The 27,151-nt window shown below is 44.2% G+C and overlaps 1 protein-coding gene across 1 annotated transcript; it reads right to left on the reverse strand.

The window, feature by feature from the left end:
* Positions 1–544: 544 nt before the first annotated feature.
* On the reverse strand, positions 545–13,676 carry AGT (angiotensinogen). The gene is made up of 4 exons (XM_015421444.1): positions 12,911–13,676; positions 8,973–9,240; positions 5,795–5,939; positions 545–797 (listed from the first exon to the last, which is right to left on the reverse strand). The coding sequence occupies exons 1-4, from the start codon at positions 13,674–13,676 to the stop codon at positions 612–614; spliced, it is 1,365 nt and encodes a 454-aa protein (XP_015276930.1). The 3' UTR covers positions 545–611.
* Positions 13,677–27,151: the final 13,475 nt, after the last annotated feature.

Genomic DNA, 27,151 nt, shown 5'->3' on the forward strand with positions numbered 1-27,151 from the left:
TCACAGGTGGAAGACAGTCTGCTATCAAACCCAGCAAGGTAATCCTCATGAGTTTCATGCCTGTTGGTACCAAGCATGGCTTGTTGGCTGCGTCTGTAAGCTACTCCCCACCACCTCCTTCCCTCCCATGCAAAAAGCAAGTGGAACCTTCCTGCTTTGGTGTCCAACGCAAGCACCTGGGCAAAATGGAAGTTTGTCCCCAACACACACACAAACCGGCATTCTCAATGGAGATTAAAATGAGATTTAGAATCTCAGTTTACAGGGGGGAAAGCAACTTCCAATTTGCCCAGGCACCCTCAATTGGATGTCACTGCAAACTGGAGTTTGAAGACTCTCCAAGCCAGTAAGGTAAAGGGAGGTATGAGAGAGTGCACAAGCCATCCTTAGACATCCACAGTTGTGTACCGAGCCCATACCCACCTTTAAGTGAAGGGGGATTTTAGAAAGGGACTACTAGTCCTTACATCGGATACAGATGTGAAAGACATCACCTTTATTCCAAAATTTCAAACAGTTTAACATAGCAACAAAAGGGGGGGGGAACAGTTACAAAGTAAGGGAAATTACTGAAGGAAATCAGGGAAATCATATTAATGTGAGATTTATGTTCATTGCAGTGGGTTTATCACTCTGCCAAAATACAGCAAAGCACTTGACTCTTTTTCATGCACTGCCAACAGGAAAGGCTTGTTCAGTGTTATGCTGAGTGTCTCGGTGTCCTCGTTTTGTTCTGTAGGGTTTTCTGTGTGATCTCCTTTACCAGGACGGAGTTCAAACAGTTGCTGGTTTATAATCTGCAAGTGCAAAAGTTCGCAGTGAGCCCGCTAGTTTGAGGCAACAGCGCATGACAGAGGGATGGCAAATAAAAGTCCAAGTAAACGAAAAGGTAATTTTTTTTAAGTGCAAATCAAAAGGGCCTATAGATCATAGAATCATAGAATGTTAGAGTTGGAAGGGACCTTGCAGGTCATCTAGTCCAACCCCCTGCACTCTGCAGGAGCATAGCCGAAAGATAGCCCTACAACATATCCGAAAGATGGCCGTCCAGCCTCCGCTTGAAAACGTCCAGCGAAGGAGCATCCACCACCTTCCGAGGCAGACTGTTCCACTGCTCATCCATACAGTTAGGAAGTTTCTCCTGATATTTAGCCAGTAATGACTCCCTTGTAATTTCCACCCATTAGATCTAGTCTTGCAATCCGGAGCAAGAGAGAATAGATCTGCTCCATCTTCTACATGACAGCCCTTCAAATATTTGAAGACTGCAATCATGTCCCCTCTAAGCCTTCTCTTTCCCAGGCTAAGCAGACCCAACTCTTTCAGCCTTTCCTCATAAGACTTGGATTCCAACCCTCTCACCATTCTGGTTCCCCTCCTCTGGACACGCTCAAGCTTATCAACATCCTTCCTACAATGTGGTGCCCAAAACTGGGCACAGTACTCCAGGTGAGGCCTGACCATAGCAGAATAGAGCAGGACTACTACCTCCCATGATCTGGACACAATGCTTCTGTTCAGGGGTCATTTCATAGAATTCATTAGCATAACTCATTTGCATATGCCACACCCCCTGACATCACCAGAAGTGTGTCAGAAGGCTAGATACATACATTGTATTGGCTCATCCCTACTCTTATGTAGGAATGCTTGAACAGCTGCCGGTTTGGTTGACATCCTGTTCACCAATTGCAAACAAGGAGCTGATTTTTCATTGATAGATTTGTCTGTTCACAGCTGTCCAGCAGGTTACTTTGTTGTATTCCTTTCCAACCATGCCATACAATGCAACAGATTCTTCATGTATGCACATTCTCACAGCCTGAGTTCTACCCCCATCCCAACCCCACCCCTCCACTCCCTGCCATCCCATCCTTACTGTGCAACTGCTCTGCTCAGCAGGCAAGTATTTAAACAGACAAAATCAGTCAAAAATCGTCATTAAAAAATCAGTTATAAATAAATGCTGTGTTTTAATAAAAAGCCTACCCCTGGGTATTCACCCCACAAACACATGAAGCTGTCTTGAATCAGACCGTCAAGTCAGATCGTCCCTCCAGACCAGCAGCCACTCTCCTGGATCTCCACCCAGTGATCCCTCTAAGCTGAGTTAGTGTGAGCAAGATCAGGTGGGTTTTTTGTTTGTTTTAATTAATTAGCCTCTGGCACAGCCATTTTTGTCTTAGTTCAGGAAGGGTGGCTGCAGGGCAACCTAAGTGTGCAGTAGCCGAATTGCTCACTTGCGACTTTAATGCCAGTAGCTCACAAAGTAAAATTTCTGCTCCCAAGGCTCCACCGCTTAGAAACAGTATTGCCCCCTCCTGAACCTTTTAAATTGGAGGTGCCAGCGTTTGAACTGTGGACCCTCTGCATGCAAGAAGGGGCTATGCCACTGAGCTACCGCCCCGAAAGCCTCCCTTCTTGTCTAACTAGCCATCAGAGATCCTACTGCAAAGCCCTGCTCCCATTGCCTTGGCTGCAGATCTCGCAAGGGGGGGGGGGATGTCTAATATCTGGGAGCTTCTCAGGGAAAGGGATAAGCCACTTCTACTGCAGCATACATGGAGCTGCCTTAGTCTAAATCGGGCCCTCGGTCCACCAATATCAGAATCATCTGCTCTGACTAGCAGCAGCTCTCTCAGGTCTCAGGCAGAGGTCTTTCACATCACCTACTGCCTGCATCCCATACTTAGAAGAGGCTGTGGAGTGAAGCCCGTCAGATGCTCTGTGCTCTGTTGCTGTCCCACGGTGCCTTACTGAAGCCCCGGCAGGACTGATGGGCTGCATGCGCTCTGTAGAGCAAAGCTCTTCATGCACGCACAGGGGGTGGATGGCATCTGCGCCCCTCGCCCTGCTGCTGCCCGCTGAGTAAACTACCAGTGGGCCCAGGCATCTCCCCCCCCCAAGCTGGCCTTGCAACTCCTTCAGAGCCTCCAGCGTGAGGGGGAAAGGGCCTCACTGACACCAGCCACCCCGTTGCAGTCCCTGTGTGTGCAGGAAATAAGTCCCCAGGAGCACCTCGGCTGTGAGCCCAGATGGGCAGGAACCCGTAGCATGTTCTGCCATAGCCACTGGGCTCCCGCTGCCTCAGGGCTACTCCCTTGCACCCACCAAGGCGCAAAAAGGAGGGTCACGCAGATGTCGCCATCCCACCACAGCCCTGTCCCATGGGAACCCCAGCTGCCTGTGTACCGGGTAGCCGGCCTCACGCTGCCTAGGGGAGTAAGTGGTCCGTGCCCTGCCCCACCACCTGAAGCTAGAGGGTGAAGACAGACACTGGAAAGATGCCGCCTGGCTGATGGGAAGGCCCTATGCTTCCTGACCCACCCGAAGCCCAATTAGCACCCTCCCAAGCCAGGTACAAACCCAGCTTGCTAGAGCAGGCTCACATTTAAATGTCTCCCTGTGCCTTCCTCAGCTAGCCCGCCCATGTGGGCAAGCCGAGGAAGGCTTCAGGAGGCCCTCCACCCTCTCCTGGCTTGCCTGCCTAGCGGACAAGCCAGGAAGGGCTGGGGGAGAGTGGAGAGGCATTTAAATGCCTCCCCGTGCCTTCCTCGGCTCACTCGCCCAAGCGGGGAAGGCTTCAGGAGCCCCTCCCTCTCCTGGCTTTCCTGCCTGGCGGGGGAGCCAGGAATGGCCGGGGGAGAGCGGAGAGGCTCGCTCGCCCAAGCAGGCGAGCTGAGGAAGGCTTCAGGAGCCCCCACCCACCCTCGCCTGCCTTGCAGGTGAGCCAAGAAGAAAAGAGCGGACAGGCATAGAATATAATGTTAAGATCGCGCCACTGCTGCGGTGCAACTCTAGAAGAAAGGAGCGCAGGGGCGAGGCTTGCCGCCGCCGTCATTTGTTCCCGATCCTGGGCTGCCAGAGCAGCGCTCCGGCACGCTCCAGCCCCAAACGACCCCTGCTTCTGTTAATGCATCCTAAGATTGCATTAGCTTTCTTTTTACGAGCACTTGTTGGGTACGATTTTTCAATCAACCATGAATCCATCCAACAGTTGCACCATCCAGCCCACACTTAACCAGCTTATCCTCAAGGATATCGTGAGAAACCTTGTCAAATGCTCTACTGAAATCTAGATACACTATGTCCACAGCACTGCCAGATTCAACTATTTTAGTAACTCTGTCAAAAAAGGAGATAAGGTTGGTCTGGCATGACTTATTCTTGATAAACCCATGCTGGCTACTACCAATTAACTCATTCTGTTCAAGGTACTCACAGACAGCATTTAATAATCTGCTCTAGAATTTTCTAGAAAATTCTCTATGATGTGACTGATAATATTTATAGAAGACTTAATGGAATTTGTACCAGCACAGCACAAAGGCCATGGTGATAATATTAAAGAGTTTGCCTTTTAAAAGATTATTGAATTGTATAACATAAGTCAAACTGACTCCATCTTAGAATTTCCATAGAGTCTGCTCCCTTCTCTTTAGACAAAGAGGCTGTGAAATGCCAGACTGGACCTCTTATATTCTTGTTGGCATGCCTCATATAGTATCCACATCTGTCCTGTTCTGCAATTATGATTCTCAAAGTGGTAAAGCAGGATACAGCAGTGGGCTCACTTGCCATGTTAGAAGGGAGATAGAGGAAGAGAGAAGAAGTGACAGTAGTTATGGGAGGAGGGAGAAATAGAGAGAAAGAAAGAGTGACAATAGGCATGGGGGAGGAAGAAAGAGAGAAAGGGAGAAAAGGGTGGTGGAGAGGTGAGGAAGCAAAAGCGGAGGCAATGGGGTGACCCATTTGTCAATATATCCAATTCTCAACTTGACGAAATCTGCAAGTTCTTAGATCTAGAGACTGAAGCTATGAACAAGCAAGAGAGGTCTATTGTTTATTTTATTTTTTGCTATGAAGTCACAGCTGACTTATGGTGACCTCATGGGATTTTCAAGGTAAGAGAAGTTTAGAGTTGGTTTGCCATTGCCTGACTCCATTTATGACCCTACTATTCCTTGGTGGTCTCCCATCCAAATTCTGATCAGGGCTGACCCTGCTTAGTTTTCAAGATCTGACAAGATTGGGGTAGCCTGGGCTATCCAGGTCAGGGCTACCCAGGTCTTTCTATAAACCTGAAAAAGCCCCCCGGTTTGCAAAGAAATCTGAAATCTTTTTTTAAAAATGGGGTGTTGGCACTGCTCAACAGGGCCGTAGTTTTCCCTAATAGAGGCTGTCGGGGGCAGGGAAGAAGGAAAAGCTGAAGACCGGGGGGGCAGGTAAAGGCAAATTTGCTGATGTGTGGGAAAGAGAGAGGGAAGCATTAAAAGACGGAGAGGCTATGGGAACTTTCAGGGAAAGGAAAGAGGAAAGAGTAGGGGAGGGGGCCCGAGACACGCCATGCAAGTCCTTGCTAATCCCCTGCTTGCAATGTCTTTATTCTGTTAAATACATTAATCCAGCTTTTCATTATCCCATAGTCAGGGCCGGCTCCAGCTTATTTTGCCCCCTAGGCGAGGATCCCTTATGCTGCCCCCCCCCCGGTGCGCCCACCAATTTTAAAAAATTAATGCATTTTAGGAAAAATAAAAAACACAAATAATCAAGAAACTCCCAGAGTACAGGGCCAGGTGCAGTTTGGTGCCCCTAATGGCCATCCCGCTCTAGGCGATCGCCTAGTTCGCCTAGTGAGTGAGCCGGCCCTGCCCATAGTGTTCACTTGAGTTGCTTGCACTGCTGAAGCGCACCATTTTTATATTGTCTATTTTTCACCTAGAACTGCTGTCATTGCTTTCTGTAGTTGACATGGAATTTTATATGTGTAACATGTACAAAACATAGATTATACCTTTCTAGCATTCAGGTTGACGTCAGTCATCTTACTGAAGTTGGCCCTCTTTCCCAGCAGTTCAGATAGGCCCACTTTATTAAGGGGGTCCTGAAGGTTATAAACACTTTCAAAGGATAACGTTGGCAAAGTTAAATTGATTCGTCTGCAGAAAATACAAAAAGAGAGAGGAATTATTTTTGCAACATTTTACCATTTTCTTTCTGTAATCCCCACCCCCAGCATTGCTGCCTTCTTTCCTACCCTTCCCCTAGCAATTTTGCTCACCAACCTCTTCTAAATTCAGCGTCGTCGCCGCCAGCCACATTGCTTTTAGTCCATGCGGGTTCTGAGACCTCAAGAATCATCTTTGCAGAAGAGTTCTTGCAAAAGTGGAGGAAGGCAAAAAAAATTCTGATCCTCTGGTTTGATCCAACCCTTGGACTTTCAGTCGTATTATGCACAAACTTTTTCCCTCCCCCCATCATCCCTGGAGAAAAGTGTCCTTTCCCTTTTATAGAGGCTTATTGTATGGAAATAAGCAGAGGAAGATTTTCGTGGCAAGGAGGTAAATAGCGTTACCAGATAAATAACATTTAATTAAACTTCTGTTGAAGGATAGGACGTTTTTCTCTAGGCAGCTGGTGTCCAGAACCCATATATGTATCTACATATACTTGCCAACTTAAGATACCACTTCAAGCACCTAACAAAATGGGCTCTCATAAAAGCTTTTATATGTCAATGTCTTTAAAAAAAAAAAATCTCTCAGACTCTGCAGTACTTTTTACTGCATGTTTTAGATGGCTTTCCGGAATATTTATTTATTTATTTATTAAATTGGATTTGCTTGGCTGCCCTTCCCTACTAGTAGGGCTCAGGGCGGCTTACAACAAAATAATATACAAATCTCAATTTTAAAATCGAGTTAAAGCAAGCCAATAAATATCAATAGATAAAAACAATATACATGTACAATATACAGGATGGCAAAAAAGAATAAAAATCCAGCTCTCCAGCCTCCCTGGGGGGAGAGGTCGCGAGGGATGGGGAAGTGTATGAGAGTGCCAGATGTCATACTATTAGGGTTGCCAAATCGGCCCGGGGGGCGGGGAATCCCCCGCTTTGGAGGGCCGATTTCCGATGTGACGGAAATCGGCCCCGGGTGAAACCCTGCCCCCCGAAGCTGCGTCACCAGAGGTGACGCACGACGTAGGGGGGCATGCCCCAGAGGGTGGGGGGGAAACCATATGGCTCCCCCCCCGACGATCTTGGCCACGCCCCGAATGTGCAACATCATGCGTCACTTCCGGTGACGTTCTGGCGGCGCGCATGCATCCCCGGCCGGCTCCCGGATCGACAAGATGCTCCCCCGCCGGTAAGCAAATTTAATTTGGCAACCCTACATACTATCCCCCCCCCTGTCGCTATCCTCAACCAAATGCCTGGTGGAACATCTCTGCCTTACATGCCCTGTGGAAAAGTAATAACTCCCACAGGGCACGGATGTCTTCTGGCAGAGCGTTCCACCAGGCAGGGCCCAGAGCAAAAAAAACCCTTGCCCTGTAGAGGACAGCTGGACTTCTCTTGGGCCAGGGACCACCAAGAAGTTGTTATTCCCTGAGCGTAACGATCTTTCAGGGGCATACTGGGAGAGAAAGTCCCTGACCACTAAGGGCCTTGAAGGTCAGAACCTTGAACGTGATCTGGTGCTCCACTGGAAGCCAGTGCAGCTCACACAGCACTGGTTGAATGTGTGCTGTCCAGGGGGTCCTGGTGAGGACATGTGTGGCTGCATTTTGGACCAGTTGGAGCTTCTGGTTCAGGCACAAGGGCAGGCCCATGTAGAGCGAATTACAGTAGTCTAACCTGGAGGTGACCATTACATGGATTACCATGGCTAGGTCAGGATGAGACAGGTAGGGAGCCAGCTGCCTAACTTGGCGCAGTTGGAAAAATGCCAGTTTGGCAACCTTCGCAACCATGGACAGGGACGAATCCAAAGTCATGCCCAGTCTCCTGATGGACTGTGCCAGTGACAGAGGCACACCCTTAAGAATAAGGAGGGAGGATGTGGTATAAAACTAGGATGTGCTATATGCTGCATTAGATGCCATGTTCTGTGTTATGATTTTGCATTTATTTTGAACCCAACTTGCAGCCATGTTTAAACTTTCAGTTCAATGAATTTGCTACCTATCATTCATCTCCTTTCTTGGGTTAACACAATACCATTAAGCATAATCAAATGTTGCCACTTCCAGAGTTTTGTTAAACTGCTCCAACACAGAATAATATTTAATCCTTGCCCAACAGTCTTCAACCATTATTTCTCCAATATGTATAGGCAATTTAAATTTGGACTCCCAAGTGATTTCCAAGGGCCAATGGTATGATTGCCCTGAAGTCATGTAACCCAGATGAGGTTAGTGTTCTGTGACTTCTTCTTGCAAACAAGATGTTTGAAATGCAATTTGACTGTCCTTGGTTTTGTACAACTGAGGGACACCATCTTGAACTTGACTGACTGATGGGGCCATGGCAGTAGCTCAGTCCACCAACTACATTGATGGTGTAGTTTCTGTATGATAACTGAAACTCATATCTTGTGCTACCATTTACATTTTCAAAATCTTAACTAAAAATTTTATTTTGGTATTTTTTTTCTAATTTCCCTTATATACATATCTTATTACCACAGACATCCTGCAGGGTCAAATCGGAACTGGAACTGCCCCCACATAGCTAACTTTGTTCACTAAATTCTGCCCTAGATCTCTTAACTACTTTGATAACTTTTATTACTGAAAACCTCTATGTTAAGAAAATAAACTGGTCTGAAAACCTTCACAAGCTCTTCCATTTTGGTTCACTGGATTATTACAATTTGTAAAGGTATGAAAAGGAGAAAATCACATTGCTGTGCTCAGAGAAACAGGGTAGGTGCAAAAAGACCATTCTCCAGTCCTCACATACTCATTGTTTGCATTTAACTAACTCGTCTGGATGACGATAAATTACAGGCGGAGTGCACCATTTAATACTTGGATTGAAATTCCAGTGTTTAATTTAGTGGGCCTACCTCTGTTCAGCAACTGACCCAAGTGAAAGGAGAAGGCACTCCCCAAGATGGTCACTACCCCACAAAAGTAATTCTTACATTCCAATAAACCTCTATGTTTCCTATAAAAAAACATACCTCGGTGATAATTTTTGCAGCCACAGATAAGAAGGCTGTATGGAATACTGCGTCTCTGCACCAGTCAAGTCTTCATTGTTGATGGGCTGCAATAGCAGCAGAAATACACTCTCACTGACAGCAGTTTTGATGACTGAAAGATTCAGGTTGTTATCAAATTTATGCTCAAAGTTTCCAGTGACTCTCATCATAGGCACTGAGATCTTTGTTTCTGAATTGGTCCAGAATTCCTGAGGGTCATTCAGAAGTGAGGCTCCCTTCACAATGGCTGGAAACAAAAGAGAAGACAGATTGAGCCCATTTGTCTGGCTCACTAATGAGCTTCCCAACAACAAATTTGTGCAATGGAATTTGGTGTTAAGGAAAGGAAAAAAGAGGTAGGGAAACAGGAGTGGAATCCAAAGGTTGAATCCATATTCTACTTATGCAAGATGTCTTTATGTCTGCAGCTAGAGGAGTGCCTTTCCGTCCAATGTCATAGTTTCAATCTGACTCTTTGTTTACAGGATTGGGTGTGGTTCTCAAAGCATACCATGGAAAAGATTATAGCAAGAATTTTCTCCAGACATCTTTCCCATTAATGGCACCTATCTCTTGTGATTAGCCCCTTCTAGGAAGTCCCTGGAGTAGCTTGTGTTCTTTGTTCTCTAGGGATTTTGAAAATTGGGTATCCTCCTGTCCTTTCAACTGGATTCAGCACACTTCTAACCATGCCATTTAGCTTAAAGGGATAAGCAATAGTACGGCAATTCTTCCTTCCACCACAATAGTTTATAAATTTAAATTTAGATTAAAGTATCCTGCAAAAGATATGTTGTATTCATGCTTTGACTGTCTGGAAACAACATTCTTCTGCTACCTAATCTTCATTACTTGCGGTAGAATTCTTAAGAATCACTTATTTATGGGGGAAACATATGCTACATCACATCACTATTAAAATCTTTAATAACACTGTAATTTCATATGTTGGTTATAAGATAGGATGGGAACATGTCTCATTCTACCAATTTTTTCAAAGTTCTCTGTACATACAAAAGGGAGAACAGAATTTGTAAGGCTTATTAAGCTCTCATAAGAACATAAGAGACGCCAATGTTGGATCAGGCCAAAGGCCCATCCAGTCCAACACTCTGTGTCACACAGTGGCCAAAAATACCAGGTGCCATCAGGAGGTCCACCAGTGGGGCCAGGACATTAGAAGCCCTCCCACTGTTGATCCCCCCCCCAAGCACCAAGAAGACAGAGCATCACTTGCCCCAGAGCCCCTATCTATACCTCATGGCTAATAGCCACTGATGGACCTCTGCTCCATATGCTTATCTAATTCCCTTTTGAAGCCGTCCATGCTTGTAGCCGTCACCACTTCCTGTGGCAGTGAATTCCATGTGTTAATCATTCTTTGGGTGAAGAAGTACTTCCTTTTTATCTGTTCTAACCCGACCGCTCAACAACTTCACTGAGTGCCCACGAGCTCTTGTATTGTGAGAAAGGGAGAAAAGTACCTCTTTCTCTACCTGCTCTTTCCCATGCATAATCTTATAAACCTCGATCATGTCACCCCTCAGTCGTCTTTTCTCCAAGCTAAAGAGCCCTAAGCGCTTTAACCTTTCCTCATAGGGAAAGTGTTCCAACCCTTTTATCATTCGAGTTGCCCTTTTCTGCACTTTTTCCAAAGCTATAATATCCTTTTTAAGGTGTGGTGACCAGAACTGCACACAGTATTCCAAATGAGGTCGCACCATTGATTTATATAGGGGCATTATGATATTGGCTGATCTATTTTCAATACCCTTCCTAATAATCCCCAGCATAGCATTGGCCTTCTTTATTGCAGTCACACACTGTCTCGACATTTTCAGTGAGTTATCTACTACGACTCCAAGGTCTCTCTCTTGATTAGTCTCTGCCAGTTCAGACCCCACCAACGTGTATTTATATTTAGGATTTTTGGCTCCAATGTGCATCACCTTGCACTTGGCCACATTGAACCCCATTTGCCATATTGACGCCCACTTGCCCATCCTTGACAGATCCCTTTGGAGTGCCTCACAATCTTCACTGGTTCTCACCACCCTGAACAACTTTGTATCATCCGCAAATTTAGACACTTCACTGCTTACTCCCAACTTCAAATCATTAATGAACAAGTTAAAAAGCAGTGGACCAAGTACTGATCCCTGAGATACCCCACTGCTTACCACCTTCCACTGACAAAATTGCCCATTTATACTCACTTTCTGTTTTCTATTAATTAGATTTTTGAGCTTACTTAGGAGCCTTTGATGAGGAACTTTATCAAAAGCTTTCTGGAAGTCTCTTAAAAGAAGAAAACTTTTTTCAGAATGTTGCTGCTAGGAATTAAATGTAGAAGTCAGAAGATATACTTGGATCCTATGAAGCATGAATGCAATAGTGCTCATAGATGCAGTTCATGCCTGCCCTTACCTTTCCCCAGAAAACTCCTGAGACATCCAAAATACTGATACTGTGGGACCCACCTGGCCAATGAGCTTTGTGGGTTGCACTGAACAGTGGGATCTGGGCAGGTACCACTCTTGTGCCAACAGAACTTCTTGTGCCAGTGAAAGCGCCTCTGACAGAAGAGGAAGGGGAGGACAATTTTCTGGTAGACATTAGTTGTGCTGGAAACAAAATGGTGGCTGCTCTTCAGGGATTAAAGGTAAAGGTTCCCTTGCTCAAAAGCCAGTCGAATCCGACTCTAGGGTTGCGGTGCTCATCTCCGTTTCAAAGCCGAAGAGCCAGCGCTGTCCGAAGATGTTTCCGTGGTCATGCGGCCAGCATGACTAAACACCAAGGCGCACGGAACACTGTTACCTTCCCACTGACATTGTACCTATTTATCTACTTGCAATTTCTTGCTTTCGAACTGCTAGGTTGGCAGGAGCTGGAACTAGAGACGGGAGCTCACTCCGTCATGCGGCACACTCGGGTCTCGAACTCCTGAACTATCGACCTTCCACAGCCTGCAGTTCAGCGTCTTAACCACTTGAGCCACCACAGCTTCAGGAATTAGGACTCTCCTTTCTTTTGGAGGAAGACGCCCTTCAGGGAAACTGAAATGCGAAGCTCTATTTGTAGGGGAAATGGGGCTGGCTCACTTCTCTCTGGAAATGCCCTCTTATCCCTCTAATTCTTTTCCTTCACCCTCCTACCCTTTTCTTTGTTCCCATGCCCCTTTTCTCTTCCTTTTAAAAACACAGGAAATCTTGAAGCTGTCTTTGTAACTGTCATTTCTCAGAAGATTTCCCGTGTGGATTTGCTACATTCTATGAGCTTGCTTTATTTCACCTCTAATAAAGTCACTTGAGTGACATTGAGAATGATATCATTATTCTACGATGAACAATATAATAACGCGCTACAAGAAGAAGGTACAATTTCAAACATCTTGTTAGGATTCGCATCTCAGTGATCTCTTACAACTTTCCTTCTGCAGATTTAGCAATATTCTCTGATTGAGAGATAAGACATGGCCTGAACTGTTAAAGCAATTTTTCGTGCACCCTGTGCCACCCAACACTCCTCTTGAAACACTGAAGAAGGTAGTCCTTACCTGTCTTTTCGCACACCACTGAATGGTGTCACCACTGAACAGGATATTGGCATGGCCACTAGCATAAAAGGACCTTTTAAAAAAAGTTTCAATCAATGTACAGAGAATAGCTCTATCAATATTTTGTGCATATGTAGCTAGGAATGGAACTCCTATCTTTAAAGGCAGTGCACCTCTAGGTTTGAGACACTGGGCACAAACAGTGGCAGGATGGGTTTTCCTATTTTGCTATGCTTTTGAGCTTCCTAGAAGCTTCTGGCTCCTCTTAGGACAGGATGCTGAACTAGACAGACATCTGATGATTTTTTGCCTGCCCCGGGGACTGCCATTTGTATTAAGCGACAAGGATTTCCTCTCTTACCTTTGAACTGAGTATAGGTTGCAAACAACAAGTTGCTTGCCGGATCGACGTCTGTCAGCAAAGACTTGCTTGTGTGGGTATTTTTGCTTTTGACAAAAGCATCGATTTGTTCTCCTGCCCGAGTGGGGTTTGTAAAGTCAACAGCTCGTACATAGAAATTAATGTCAGCAAAGGTCAATTCATGGACAAAGGATTCAGATAAATGGACGTTTGGGGCTGAAAAAAGGCAGAAGAGCTTGGAGAAGAGCAGCTCATCGGCCTCCTTGGGACTGCTGATGGTCCTCAGGACAGGAAGGATTTTGTGCCCATCTATTTTGGAGGTGCAGTCTTGGCTAATGGATGGAGGAGCAAATCCTAACAAACCCTGCAATTCACTTGCTGTGCGTCCAGAAGCCCCTAGGTAGAAGATTAGAAGGGATTGATATATGCTTGTGGGAGACAGAAGAATATTTTCTCCCTTGTGCATTTCCACCAGCTCTCTGTAGATACGTGCCCCGAGCACGTAGGTTAAGTCTTTTAAATAGTCCACTCCTGAAATCTGTGGTCCCTCCTCACTCTTGTTCCTGACACTCTCTTCATACACCGGGGTGATGGGAGATTCAATTGAGATAGGAACAAAAGTTTTCACCAGCCGTTCCTTTTCTTCCAGTCCCTTGCAGCTCTCATGGCTGTATGCAAAGAGATGGAAAGGGTGAACATAGACCCGATCACAGCCGACAGGGATCATGCACAAAAGGATGCACAGCAAACTCACTCCTGGGTTCATGCTTGCCTGCAGTTTCAACAATGCCTGCTTAAGAAAGAAAAAGAGTGGATGTTTTATGAGTTATTGCCATTACATGTGATGCAAGCCACAAATAGTGAAAATGAAGAACTTGGAATCTTCTCTTTGATTCCATTGAGGACAAAATAAGAAACTATACATATATTCTCCGATTTGGATCATTTGCCCTCAACAATTTTAAGGGTAGAAAATTAGCACATACCTCTCTTAGATTTACTTTCTCAGGAAGAGACTCTCAAGCTCTTTGGTGCACTCGGCGTCTGATTCCAGCTGACAGTTTGGCTTCCTCTTTTATCCCTCCGATTGCCTAACCTAAGTTACACATTAGCTGTCCCCTTCCCCCTGCCTGCTCTTCTGAGCACAGTGTTCTGGGATATGTGCTTTTCCATGTATTTGCAATCATTTCTCTCTCCACTCCCAGTGAGAAAAGCAAATACTGGCCCAGAAGACCATTTCATCAGTGCTGATGCTAGTTATCTCTCTTGAGGCCCAGTTCCTGGGATGTACTTGCTCACCTGAAATTGAAGCAGACTAGATCATGCCCTCTGCATGTTATGTAAACAGTTACTTGTGTAGCTTTGTATACTGTAACCAGGGATAATGATATGAAGGGGAATGTCAGACTTAGGATCTACAGACTGTGTTTTTAAAACTATTACAACATTTTGCTTCCCACATTGCCTTCCAGGTCCATTGGAGTTTACATTGTTGTTCCTCCAAGCCCTTAGAGGCAGTGCCCATCTGAGAGCTCAAGCCTTTCTGGAAAATTCTGGAAAATGAATTCTGTATTTGAGTAAGGGACCTTTGACTCTCAGAAGTTTATAGCCTGAAAATCTAGAATCTCGAATCTAGTCCCTCTACTGCACACCAACACTGCTACCCTCTGAAACTATCTGCAAAAAAGGAAGTTGTCAGTTACAACATTATATTTGAACAAGATATTATATTGGACCAAAGTGACAACATTATATTTGAACAAGGTATGACATTTGAACAAGGTGGCATGATTGGTATGGTGCATAATTATTAGCATGTATACAGCAGTATCCAAATGTTCAAAGGAATTCACTACATGAAATTAACAGATAATGTAGGTTATTGGTAGAAAATATATTTTGCATGCAGCAAGTGCAATCCCTGAATTTTAAAGGGATTTTAAAATGACACAAGGGTCCAGTCCTGCTTGGCCCACAGTGGGCTGAGTTGCTCTTGTCTCTCCCTCTCCCCTGTGCTTTTTCAAGTGCCAAAACAGCTGCAGGGAAAGGCCTGAAAGGGAACAAGTGCCCCTCAGCTTGCTGCACTATGGGCCTGATCCCTTTAAAATGGCAGCAGCATCTACAAATCAGGCCTATGGGCACTGTCACATCTAGCTGATTCAGAAGAAGGTAACTTCTTATCTTCATCAGTGATTTTCAATGGAATTAGGCACCATTTATTCAGTATCAGGGTCCACATTAAAAAGTTGTGAGAATTTCTTTCCAGTAATTTGCATAAACAGTCCTAAATTTCAGCAGTGCAGCACAGAAGCACTGAGCCTTTAAAAACCTTTGGGGGAAAGTGTAAAATAAAAATATATTAAATGCAAACTTTTTTAAAATTCAAAAATGACACAGGAGTAGTATTGCTAACTACTAGTGATATCATAGATACCATCTAGAACAATATGGCACTCATGCAAGCACATTTCACAACCAACCTCGTACTTACCTCTCAAACTGATGCCCTTGCAGACTGAAAAAACATTGTGTTCTCAGTGATACAACACAGTTGTATGAGTGCTGGAAAATTTCTGAATGTTTCTTATGTCTGCTTAGATCACCAGCATTATCCTTCTAATTAATCATCCATCTGTCCACCATCTAGTATCTCCTGCCCTTTTGATGACTAGATTCTGTAAAGGTGCAAACCCAAAAGGGACTTTCTAAGTGATTTCCCTTATACAATAAATCCACAGTTGGTACTTCTGTGGGATCCAAATATCGTTGCTCAAGGCAGAACATTTGATGTGGAAGAATCATGCTTCCCCCCCATGGTTTCCTTCAACCATACTGCCATTCCTGGATCCAATGAGAACTGATCTCTAACAATCACACAGGTTATGTTTCTTAGGTTATCACACATGTCAGAATGTCAACTGGTAGAAGCCAACCCCTATTTTTCTAGTTAGCCTGTATGATAAAGGATTTTAGATTAAAGCCCTACAAATGTAGGTCTCCACCCATTTTAGATACAGTATTATGTGGAATCATCTTCAGTCTTAAGTTAGGCGGCTGGGACACCATCATTCCCATTGAACTATCATTCAGTAAGATAGGTTGATCTTACTGATCAACTTTATTAGATGCAACACCAACAATAATCTCTGCTGCAGATCACTAAAATAGTATCCTTTTCATGGCAAGCAGAACCAATACATTAATCTAACTTACTTAAGATGCAAACAGTATATTGGTATATTTGGTTAATATAGCAGAGTTTGCCCAGTCATAGAAGCATGATACTGACTGCAGTAAATAAAATCTCTCAAGAAGTATACTGCAAAAAGTAAAACTCACATTGATTCAAGTAGATTCAGCACACATTCAGGTAGCAGTCAAAAGGAGAGAAAGAGGCCTAATCAAAAGAGTACTTTCCCTATCACAAGTGGCCAACTAAGGGGGTGGTCACACGCGCGAGATAAAGCAGGGGGGAAGCGAGGCTATTTCCTCCGGAGGAATTTGACCCACAGTTGTGCGATCACATGGTCCTTGGAAGCTGCGGGAACAGGCCGCCACTCTGTGATCAAATGCAACCGCGGGTGAGTTGGGATTTGTTTTTTGCTGTTTGTTTCTGATGCATTTACACGAGGAATCAATGGATTGCATCTCTGCACTGAGGTCTCCCTATGGAGTTTGTGATGATGTGCATACTGGGGGGGCGGGACAACGGCACGGGGTTGGGATGGCCTGATCAGACCATCCCGACGCCATGAGAGCGCGCTGGAGTGATCAGACATGGGAAACTCCGTCCGCGGCATGTCACAACCTGTTTACTACTGGATTTTCCCCAGTGTCTTTTTACTCCGCTTCTGTGGTGGAGCAAAACGGGTTGCTGACAGGTGTGGGGGACTTCTCAGATGTTCGTGTCTGAGCGCACTCTTTAAATCCGCCTGGCATTCGCGCCTATGGCGGGGTTAATTGTGTGCGTGATCGCGCCCTAAATCTAGCATCCTGTGTATGGAACTATGAGCATTGTTTCTACAGGAGAGTCCTGTAGAGAGGTGTGACTCCATGCAGAGCTATGCAGAGAATGGGGAGAGCAAATGGCATAAAGAGGGCGGAGGGGTCAGAGAGGGCAAAGAGAGAGGCATTCCATTCAAGGAGATAACACTTATACACACTTAGAATTATGTAGCACCTCCCAGTGTCCAGGCATGCTGAGTCTCTCACCCCAAAACAGTACAGGGTTGTAGAAGTGTTGCTGGTTCATAGGCCAGTGAGTGGTCCATAGAATGCCATTGAAGGGCCTGTCACCAATCCTACCCCAACGTGAATACATGCTCAGGGGACTCAAAATATGCTACAGAGGAGAAAAACATTCGACACTCAAAAGAATAATTGCAAGTAAACTGAGATTAGGGTTGCATTCGACACTCAAAATAATTGCAAGTAAACTGAGATTAGGGTTGCCATCCTCCCAGTCAGGGCAAGGGATCCCCCGCAGGGACACTGCTGATACAATGACATCACCGGTAGTGATACACTGCTGATACAATGACATCACCAGTAGTCATCACACCAGGGCTGCTGCATGGCGATGCTCTAGCATTGGGGGGGGGGATTCCATGGTTACCACAGAGATTTTGCCCGAATGCTAGAGCATCGCTGTGCGACGGCCCCAGTATGATGATGTCACTTCCATTGACATCATCACACCATGGCAGAAACATCCTGAGGAGAAGCCGGGAGCCCCCCACCATGGGAAAGGTAAGACCTGGCAACCGTAATTAAGAGGGGTTGTGCTTTATACTTGTATTTTACAAAGGAATTTCAAAACAAATCTGAAAGAAGTAAAATACTTTCTAAATTTACAAAGTATAGAGATCAAAAGGGACTTGCTATCTGATACCTAAGAGGGTTCCCCAGAGAAACCTCGCAAAATACATCAAATAGCTTAGTATTCTACAAGCATGAAACGATGTTCAGTTCCTCATTAGTTTACCCCCTGAAAATGTAATGTACGAAAATGACAAACTTGTGTTTCAAAAGTTGTATCATATAATTTCACCAGAAAGTCACCATTGGCTACAGTGCAGTGTGAAGCTAAGTATATACTTGACCAGTTAACATTTTCCCAGCATAAGTGTAGACCAATCCATGTGTGAAGATTATGCCAAGTGTCTATTAAAGACTTGAAGAAGAAGCTGTGAGTGGCAATGAGTTCCCATAAGTGTACAAAAATGGACATATTTCACACATCAAGAGAACATACTATTTATACAGTGCTATTTTTCTTGCATTCAGATGCACAGCTGAACATGAACATTAATTTATAAAAGAAAATATCAAAGTATTATTTTGTTTAAAATAATATGATATCTTATTTGGGTCGTGACGCCCAACAGTACTTATCTATCTGATGAAGAAAACATCTCTCACTCATTTCCCAGCCAGCTATTGTCATGTGTCTGGAAGGGAAGATTCTTACATTTGCTAGATATTTTAATTAATTTTTTGTTAATAACCCAAACCTCTAGGACAGGCTGAATATATGATCAAATAAGTATTTTTCTCATGTTCTTTTAACAGATTCATGAAGGGTAGATCTATCAACAGGTAGCTAATAGAATCTTCTTGATCAGTGAGTACCAGATACGGTAGGAAAGCCACATAAAATAGCCATCTTCATACCCTGTTTGGAAGTTTTTCAGAAGCATCTGTCCAGCTTCTGTTGGAAAGAAACAGAGTGCTGAAATAAAAACTGGACCTTTGGTCAGATCCAGCAGGGCAGTTCTTATGTTCTTAAATAAACATAACCCTGAGGGCAGAAAGCTTGTAAAGATGTATTCTACTTGGAGAACGTCTGCATGATGACGAAATTCTATCTGTAGAGTTCACACAATCACCTATTGCTACAAATAAATTTACCCAAGCAATAGATCGTACGAGTCCATCTCAGAATCCCATTTGATTTCGTAGAGATGTTACCATACAAATCCAGGTAAATAATGATTTCTCAACAGCTCCATAAATTACGGATTTCAATATGTAATATTGTCTCAAGGTTAAGAACAATTAAGTCATAGATGGTTGATTTATGGGGAATGGGCTATGGAGCTTATGAACATAACTATGCATCAGTATTGTACACATCCCTATCCTAAGAACACTTTCCTGGGAGTAAGCCCCATGTATCCCATGCTAAGCTTTGTAGCACAGTAATGATCTAACAGCAAGGGGAGAAAGAACTTTTTTCTCTTACAATTTACAAAACCTATCTGGAAATATTTATTCCTAGTCAAAGGCTACCAGGTAAATGTCTAGATCTGGTGTATGTTGTAAATTGTACAGCAAAAACTTTCCAAATAAAATCTAAGATTTAGGTTAACTTTCAATAACCTTCAAAAAGTGCATCCCTTCAGTAACACATCAGGCCTATCATTCTAGAGGGGTAGCCTTATTAGTCTGTTTTATCCAGATTAAACAGGAATCCAGTAGCACCTTAAAGAATGACAAAATGTATTTCAGCATAAGCTTTGGTAAGTCAGAGCTCTCTTCATCACACACATTCTGACTTAGAGAAGGTTATGTTGGAATAAATTTGGTTAGTCTTTAAGGTGCTAGTGAATTCCAGGGCTGCTGGGAGGGGACGGGGGGGACAAAATTCCCAGGGCCCAAGTCAGCAGTAGGGCCCCTGAAGCTACAGCTAAATGGATGCCTTTCCATTTATTTTACTTATAAAGAAGTTTTGGCTGCAGCCACTAGGGGCACAGGGAAGTCTGAGCACAATAAAAGGCACTCTGACTATTGGCTAGACCCCCCTTCTGAAAGACTGAAGCAAACTTGCCTAACAGATCATGCTGAACCCATCAACTAAGCCAACACTGGAGCAAGACAAGCCAACCTGGCTGATGGCTACTAGAGTCATTGCCATCCTGCAGCCAATTAATAAGGTCATTGTCTCTAGCAGTCTATCCTTTTTCTCTTCCTTTCCTTGAATCCAGCTCCATAGTTTTGCCTGCCCAGTCAGATTTTGCAAATTGGTAGTTAGTGAGTTCCACTAAGAGAAAACAATCTTTCCTTTTCTTTTCCTTAATCTCTCTCACTCTTTTCCACACGTTTCTCATTCATCTCTCTCCCTCCACCTAGAGCCCACTTCATCAGATGTGAGAAGTGTATTCTATATTGGTAGACATATATAAGTGTACAAGTATAAAATTAAGCATATGGCTATAGAGAGTAATATTGAGAAGCACAGGCTATGCAAATAGAATAGAGGTGGAAGGCATTTTTGGCAGAAACAGCTTATCTGGAAAGGAGGAAGAGTGTTCCTGCTTCTTTTACACAATTATGATGGCTTCTATAGATACAAGGGGCTTGACCCTGATTGCTGTGCTCACAATATTTAACACTAGTTTGAATACTGAATGATCAGTTCTTCCATCTGCCAAAAGGGTTGCAGCAATACTGAGTATCAAAGACACATGACAGGTTGCTTAAAAGCTCTCTTATTATATGTTGCCTATCATAAAGATAACCTGGTTCAGGGTGTTCCAGTTCCCTTCATTTTTGGCACCACAACCTCCATAATTCTTCTGGGGTTGGTGGCCAGTGTTATTTTCTGATGAGTTATGCCTATTACAGACAGAGACCCCTAGCTTCCATTGTAAATAGCATGAGTCTTAAGATAACCTGGTCTAGGATTTTCCTCTGGCTTTCATTTTGGCCCTGAATTCTCACAATCATCCTGAAGGTAATGGCCAGTTTTGAGTCTCCTAATTTTGTTATCCGATGAGTTATGCCTGCCACAAAGGAGAGATGGACGAAGTCCGATTCTGTTATTACTATAGATTCATGGTAAGAGCAAGCCAAGCGATTTGTTGTGTTATGATATTTGGTTGGATAACGGTCATATGGGGGAGGCCCTGTGGAATCTTTTGGTGACACCTAGTGGATCTTGGCAACCCTGGTGGATTCTTGTTTAACATCAGCCCTATGGTGTCTATTTGTGTATGGTTATGACTGGGAGCTGCGGTGGCTCAAGTGGTTAAGACGCTGAACTGCAGGCTGTGGAAGGTCAGTAGTTCAGCAGTTCAAGACCCGTGTGTGCTGCATGACGGAGTGAGCGCCTGTCTCTAATTCCAGCTCCTGCCAACCTAGCAGTTCGAAAGCAAGAAATTGCAAGTAGATAAATAGGTACCACTTCAGTGGGAAGGTAACAGCATTCCCTGCCCCTTGGTGTTTAGTCATGCCGGCCACATGACCATGGAAACGTCTTCGGACAGCGCTGGCTCTTCGGCTTTGAAACGGAGATGAGCACCGCAACCCTAGAGTCGGATTTGACTGGCTTTCGAGCAAGGGAAACTTTTACCTTTACTTTTTTTAATGACTGCTGGCCACCCAGCTTTTTTTTAGACAGATTGCTGGCTGAGGAAAATGATTGGATGTTTCCTGACTGGGAGCCAATTCTTAGGGAGATATCTGCCAATAAGTGGGGGATCACAGCCTGGAGAAGGTGACAACTGTCCACCTGAGGGGAGGGAGCAGAGGGGGGCAAGAAGCAACAGCTGGAGTTCAGCATGAAGAAAAAAATGGCAGCCATGAAGAGAAGAGAGTCCTGAAAAATTCCACCTAAAGTTGGCTGCCCAAGTTGCTCTCTAAGAGATCTGCTATTTTAAAGAACCACATGTCTGCACTTGCATATGCTCTACTCGCAATGAAGGAGGTGTTAATGAAGATGCTACAGATCTCCAGTCTTCCCTCATTCAGAGGAAACAAAATCCTGCAGTCCCTAGAAGTTCCCATATGTTGTGGGCATAGTAATTTAATTTAATAGTAATATCAACCACAGACACTCAGAGTAAATAACAAAGGGAATAAGAAAAACTGCATTAAACCCAGCAAGAAAGTTGGGTTTAATAAGCAAAAAAATAAAATTAGAATGGAGTTTGAATAGTGTAGAAAGTTAAAATAATTAATAATATGAAGAATGAGATTAGCTTGCACACACATAAACAAGCACACTCACAGCCATACATGAATTCATATATGTGCGTGCACTAGCACATTCATAGGTGAAGAAACTGGGTTTGCTCTGATGTGGATCCATAATGGATTTGGTTCCTTCTTCTGAGATGTGTCTGACCCCTTGTGAGCATGAACTGTAAATGCAGATTGTTTTCCTTGTATTCCGTCCTGCATAACATTGGGAAGTGTAGCTGTTACACTGCTGTTCGGAAACAATGTTTCTTGTTTGAATTTTTATATTAAATATAATATAGGTGTGAATTTTTCCACAAAAGCTTGCTGCTAATTTGAGTTTAAAAGTTACCACTTTTGTATCCCATCAGTCCTCCTGCATTTTATCCTTACAACCATCCTGCGAGGCAGGTCAGAGAGAAAATAACACAAAGTGAGTTTCACATCGGTATGGGAATTTGAAGACAAGCCTCCCTGACTCTACTCCAACCCTTTCCCCACTCCGCCACACTACCTTTCCACACAGGGGCAGGAAAAGTCACCCTGGCTGTAGAAGCAGCAGAATAAATATACTGGTGCAGTCTGATTGAGGGGGGGTTTATTAAGGGGTGTTGGGCTATCTTTTCTGGTGGTGTCTCTGTAAGAGAGAGGGTCTGGTATCTGAAATGGTCATGGCTCTCTCCATATTTAAAAAGAGGTAAGACTGCCTGACCTACCTAGAATCCTGAACCTGTGTGACAAGCAGTGTTCCCTCTAAGCTGACGAACCTGTGTGACAAGGTACGGAGGGTGGTACTGTGAGGACCCTGCCACCTCCTCCAGCTGAGACACCCCTTGGATTGTAGGGTGCCCCACTCGTATTTTTGGACTTAATTGTTTTAATAGGCACTCCCTTTTACAGCCTAAGTGCCAAGGAGATCTGAAATTTGGGGAGTCTCCTAAAGGCCTCTGGCTACTGCCATGACATTGGAAAATCCCAGGAAAGAAGAGGAAAGCTGTGCTGAATTAGAAACTTATTAAGTGCAATCTCCCCCAGCTCAGGAGAAGAAAAGAGACTGCTTTACAATCTCTTTTCCCTTCTCCTCGCCACAAGAAGAAGAAGAAGAAGAGATTGGATTCATACCCCACCCTTCACTACCCAAAGGTGTCTCAGAGCGGCTTACAAACTCCTTCCCCTTCCCCTCCCCACTTGACAGAAACTGCTCTTTTTCAAGAACAGCTCTTATCAGAACTACGGCTTGCCCAAGGTCATCCAGCCAGGTGCAAGTGGAGGAGTGGGGAATCAAACCCGGTTCTCTCAGATTAGAGTCCGTGCACTTAACCACTACACCAAACCCTGTGAGGTAGGTAGAGCTGACAGAGCTCTTTTGAGAACTGCTCTTGAAAGAACAGCTCTGAAAGAACTTGTGACTGACCCCAGGTCACACAAGCAGTGGCATGTGGAGGAGTGGGGAATCAAACCCGGTTTTCTCAGATTAGAGTCCGTGCTCCTAACCACTACACCAAACTGGCTCTCATTATCATTATTGATAACAAAATACTTTTCAGCACTGGAGATATCACCCAACATCCTGACATACCGCAGAAGTGTTTGCCCAGCCCAAGGAAGTTGCTATTTTATTAACCAACATCTATTTTTTTACTCAATCAAGAAGGGCACTCAAGTCATTAACTTATCCTGTTCCAGGAGCTATCTTGACTCACCCAAACTTTTGTGTCAATGCATATCTGGCTCACTTCAGCCTAATTAAAGTAAGTTTAATGTTGCCTTACTCAGGCTCTTTGTGCCCTTGCAGATTTGACTCACAATAGCTTAACCAAGTATCTTCCCCACTTTTTCCTGCCAAAGTTTGACACCAGTTAACTTTAAACCAGCTAATGAGATTCAATCTGTTTATCTTGATCCAATCCAAAACCAGGATGACCAAACTGCACCTCTCCTGGAGATCTTCTGTCATTAAAAGAAGGACCCCAGGCACTAGAAAATTGTTCCTCAGATCCCAGGTCCAGATCTCTGCTGGTCAAAACTCTGGTTTCCTTCTAAAAACTCCTGCTACACTCTGTAGGCTTTTGCCCCATTCCTCCTCCTCGCTCTGCTCCTTGGACCTCAGATGCATCTGCCCTTGGACCTCTTCAGACCTCCAACCCCAGATTTAAGGTTGCATGTACCTTCTCTAAGACTTCCCAATTTCCTCCCTTTTACTTTTTATAAGTGTACCCACTTGTGGGGTGTGTGTGTGTGTCCAAGTGTGATTACTTAGGGAATTTGTTCTCAGATGCCTAGTGTAGGTACTTTACATTTTTACTCTTTTAATTTTTATATCCATTTTATTTGTTTAAAATCACTCACTCTTTTCATATTTTTATTTTGGGGTACCCTTACCAAGATTCCCCTGGGTATACACAGACTGACAAGATCCTGTATTATTCCTTAAAGCTAATTTCTTCTTCTTTGGGTCCAGTTTGGGTAACAGTAGGGACTCTTGAGTGCGTGAAGCTGTGGAAGAAGGTGTCACACCCATTAAACAATGGGTGTAGGAACAGTGTCCAAATAGAGACTCCTCCTGCTTCACCCTGCAGGTTCCCGTTTGAGCTGAGTCAAAAGTTTTTGTTCTCTTATTTGCTTTCTGCTTTAGCTCAAAGCGAAAAGTTATAGAATCCCTACAAGTCATGGTCAGAATGATTATAACATTATGTGGGAGCTCCTTCCAAAAGTGGGGGCATCCAATTAGTCATACAGGGGGAAAGCTCCAGATGGAAGTAGCCTATCAGCTCACTCAAAAAAAGGACAAGATAATCACGTGATTGATATCACAGACAGAAGAATGGATAGTGTATAACTGAAACCACCAAAAAGAAAAAAGAAAAGGTTGCTGGATATGTTTAACCAGGAAACTTCTGTTGTAAAGGGAACTGCTACACAGGAACCTTGTGAATTCTCTGGAGGTGCAAATGTTTCCTCTACCATGTTTCTAATGCTCACTGTCATCTTTTTCATTATCACCATTTCCTTTATTTCATGTTCTGTGCTCTAAATGTTGTTCACTTCAGCACATTAATTGACAAGATGGATAAATCATTCATTCTAATGGCAACATAAGTGTCACTACTTGAGGACACAAGAAATGTAAAGGAATGGCTATGTCAAGAAAAGCTAGGAGGGCTCATTTGCTGGGCCAGCCTTACCATGAAGCTACAGGAAGCAGCGGTTTTGAGTGGCAAATTCCTGAGTGGTACCATTTTCTTGACTCTAAAGCTGATCTTTATGAATTCAGGCATGGAAAAGTCCAAGGCTGTAGAATGATTATGAATAATGTTTTATAGACTAGAATTGTAGCGTAACCATTTGTCTCGTGTCTTAGTTTAAAGAAAATACATAGTTATTGTTAGTTGCTTGTATTAATTGATTGTTTTGCTAGATACAGGAAAGGCGATGTCGGCTGTATGTCACAGTTACCTCTTTATTTTCTATGGGTAAGGGGTTTTGCAAGAACTGGCTACTGTGGGATAAGTGTTCCCAAAGAACAAGCAAAGGTTTACTTCTACTTCTCAAGGGGTCTTAGTGCCAGACTATTATAACACGCCTACCGAGAATTTCCCTTTCCCCATCCGCACGTCCAGTTTCAACCTGAGCTCAAATATACCAGAAATTCCTGGCAGCTGTTGTTCAGAATTGAGAACCACTAGGTTCTTTCTAATTTACCTTTCCCTGGCATGGTATGCCAACATTGGTCTAGAGACCCAGGAGGAGGCGTAAAATGTAAACTGTTAATGTCAGAGCAACCATCCTTCAATATTTTCCACTATCCCAACTTTTCTTGGGAAGAGCTTGTGAAAATAATCTGGGTCTTCTGTTATGTGAGTGTAGGCCTTCCTTACTCTGAACGCCAATTTGCACTTTAGAAAGGCTTTGAGTCCCCTGTGTCTGCCACAGAACCAGTCAAACAAGACATGTTGTGGGAATTCTGTGCTCAGAGCTTAACTCCTAAGTGTGTATAGTTTTAATTCAGATTGGAACGGCAGCGTGTGCGGAGAGGGATTTTAAGCCTCCCCACAATCCGTTTTCCCAAACAGCGCAGGCTTAAGGCCCATCTTCTCACGTGCCACAGCCCCAGTTTGAATGGGTCCTGCTCACACTTGGGAATTAAGTTACCAGCACAGCACTTCGGAGTATGTTTGGTCAACAGGGCCAATGGTGGACACCTGTGGGACACAAGGACATTCTAACACATTAACTGACCTGAAGATGACCTTTGATTTGTATTTAGGGTTTCCAGCAGCGGGTTGGGAAGTACCTGAGGAGGGCAGGGTTTGAGGAGAGCAGGGTTTGGGGAGGGGAGGGACTTCTGTAGGATAACGATGCCATAGACTCCACCCTCCAAAGCAGCCATTTCCAGCACAGCACTTCGGAGTATGTTTGGTCAACAGGACCAGTGGTGGACACCTGTGGGACACAATGACATTCTAACACAGTAACTGACCTGAAGATGACCTTTGATTTATATTTAGGGTTTCCAGCTGCGGGTTGGGAAGTACCTGAGGAGGGCAGGGTTTGAGGAGAGCAGGGTTTGGGGAGGGGAGGGACTTCTGTAGGATACGATGCCATAGACTCCACCCTCCAAAGCAGCCATTTTCTCCAGGGGAACTGCTCTTGGTTGTCTGGAGATCCACTGTAATACCAGGAGATCTCCAGGTGCCGCCTGGAGGCTGGCAACCCTATTTGTATTAGGGTTGTAAAAAGGTCTCCTCACATTTCACATTTCTTTCTTATATTCCAGATACCATGGCCAAATAACATTTCTCAAAGCCAGCTATCTAGCAAAGGGAATGACACAGCTTTCATGCCCTCTGCTTATCACAGGAACACAAAAGAACTGGTTTGGGAGTGCCCAGTGTCTATTTCTGGGTGCACAGAAGTTCGTGGTCAGCACAGAATTCTCTCTCTGCTCAGCACTGTAGTTTCTGAGTTTACATACCAGAGGGCAGATATTGAACAGCTGGAGCACCTGAAGAGGCCAAACAAGTTTTATTTTCTGTTTGTTCTCAGGGTGTTCCTTTCTTTTATTGTTTGTGCTGAATGGTACTGTCAACTTGCCAGTCAAAAAGGTGCAAAAGAGGAGGGGCTTTCTGCCCAGAGGTCCCCCCCCCTCTGATTACTTGCTTACTGCAAGGACCAATTTGATTGTACCTCCCTTATTTTATGGGCTGGAGTTTTAAAGTTTCTCCCCCCAGCTTTTTGCTTCTCCCATCTTTGTTACCTGCCACAAGTAAGAGAACAGCA

The sequence above is a fragment of the Gekko japonicus genome, unplaced genomic scaffold (genome assembly GCF_001447785.1).
Source record: "Gekko japonicus isolate JY-2015 unplaced genomic scaffold, Gekko_japonicus_V1.1 scaffold851, whole genome shotgun sequence".
Classification (NCBI taxonomy): Eukaryota; Metazoa; Chordata; class Lepidosauria; order Squamata; family Gekkonidae; genus Gekko; species Gekko japonicus.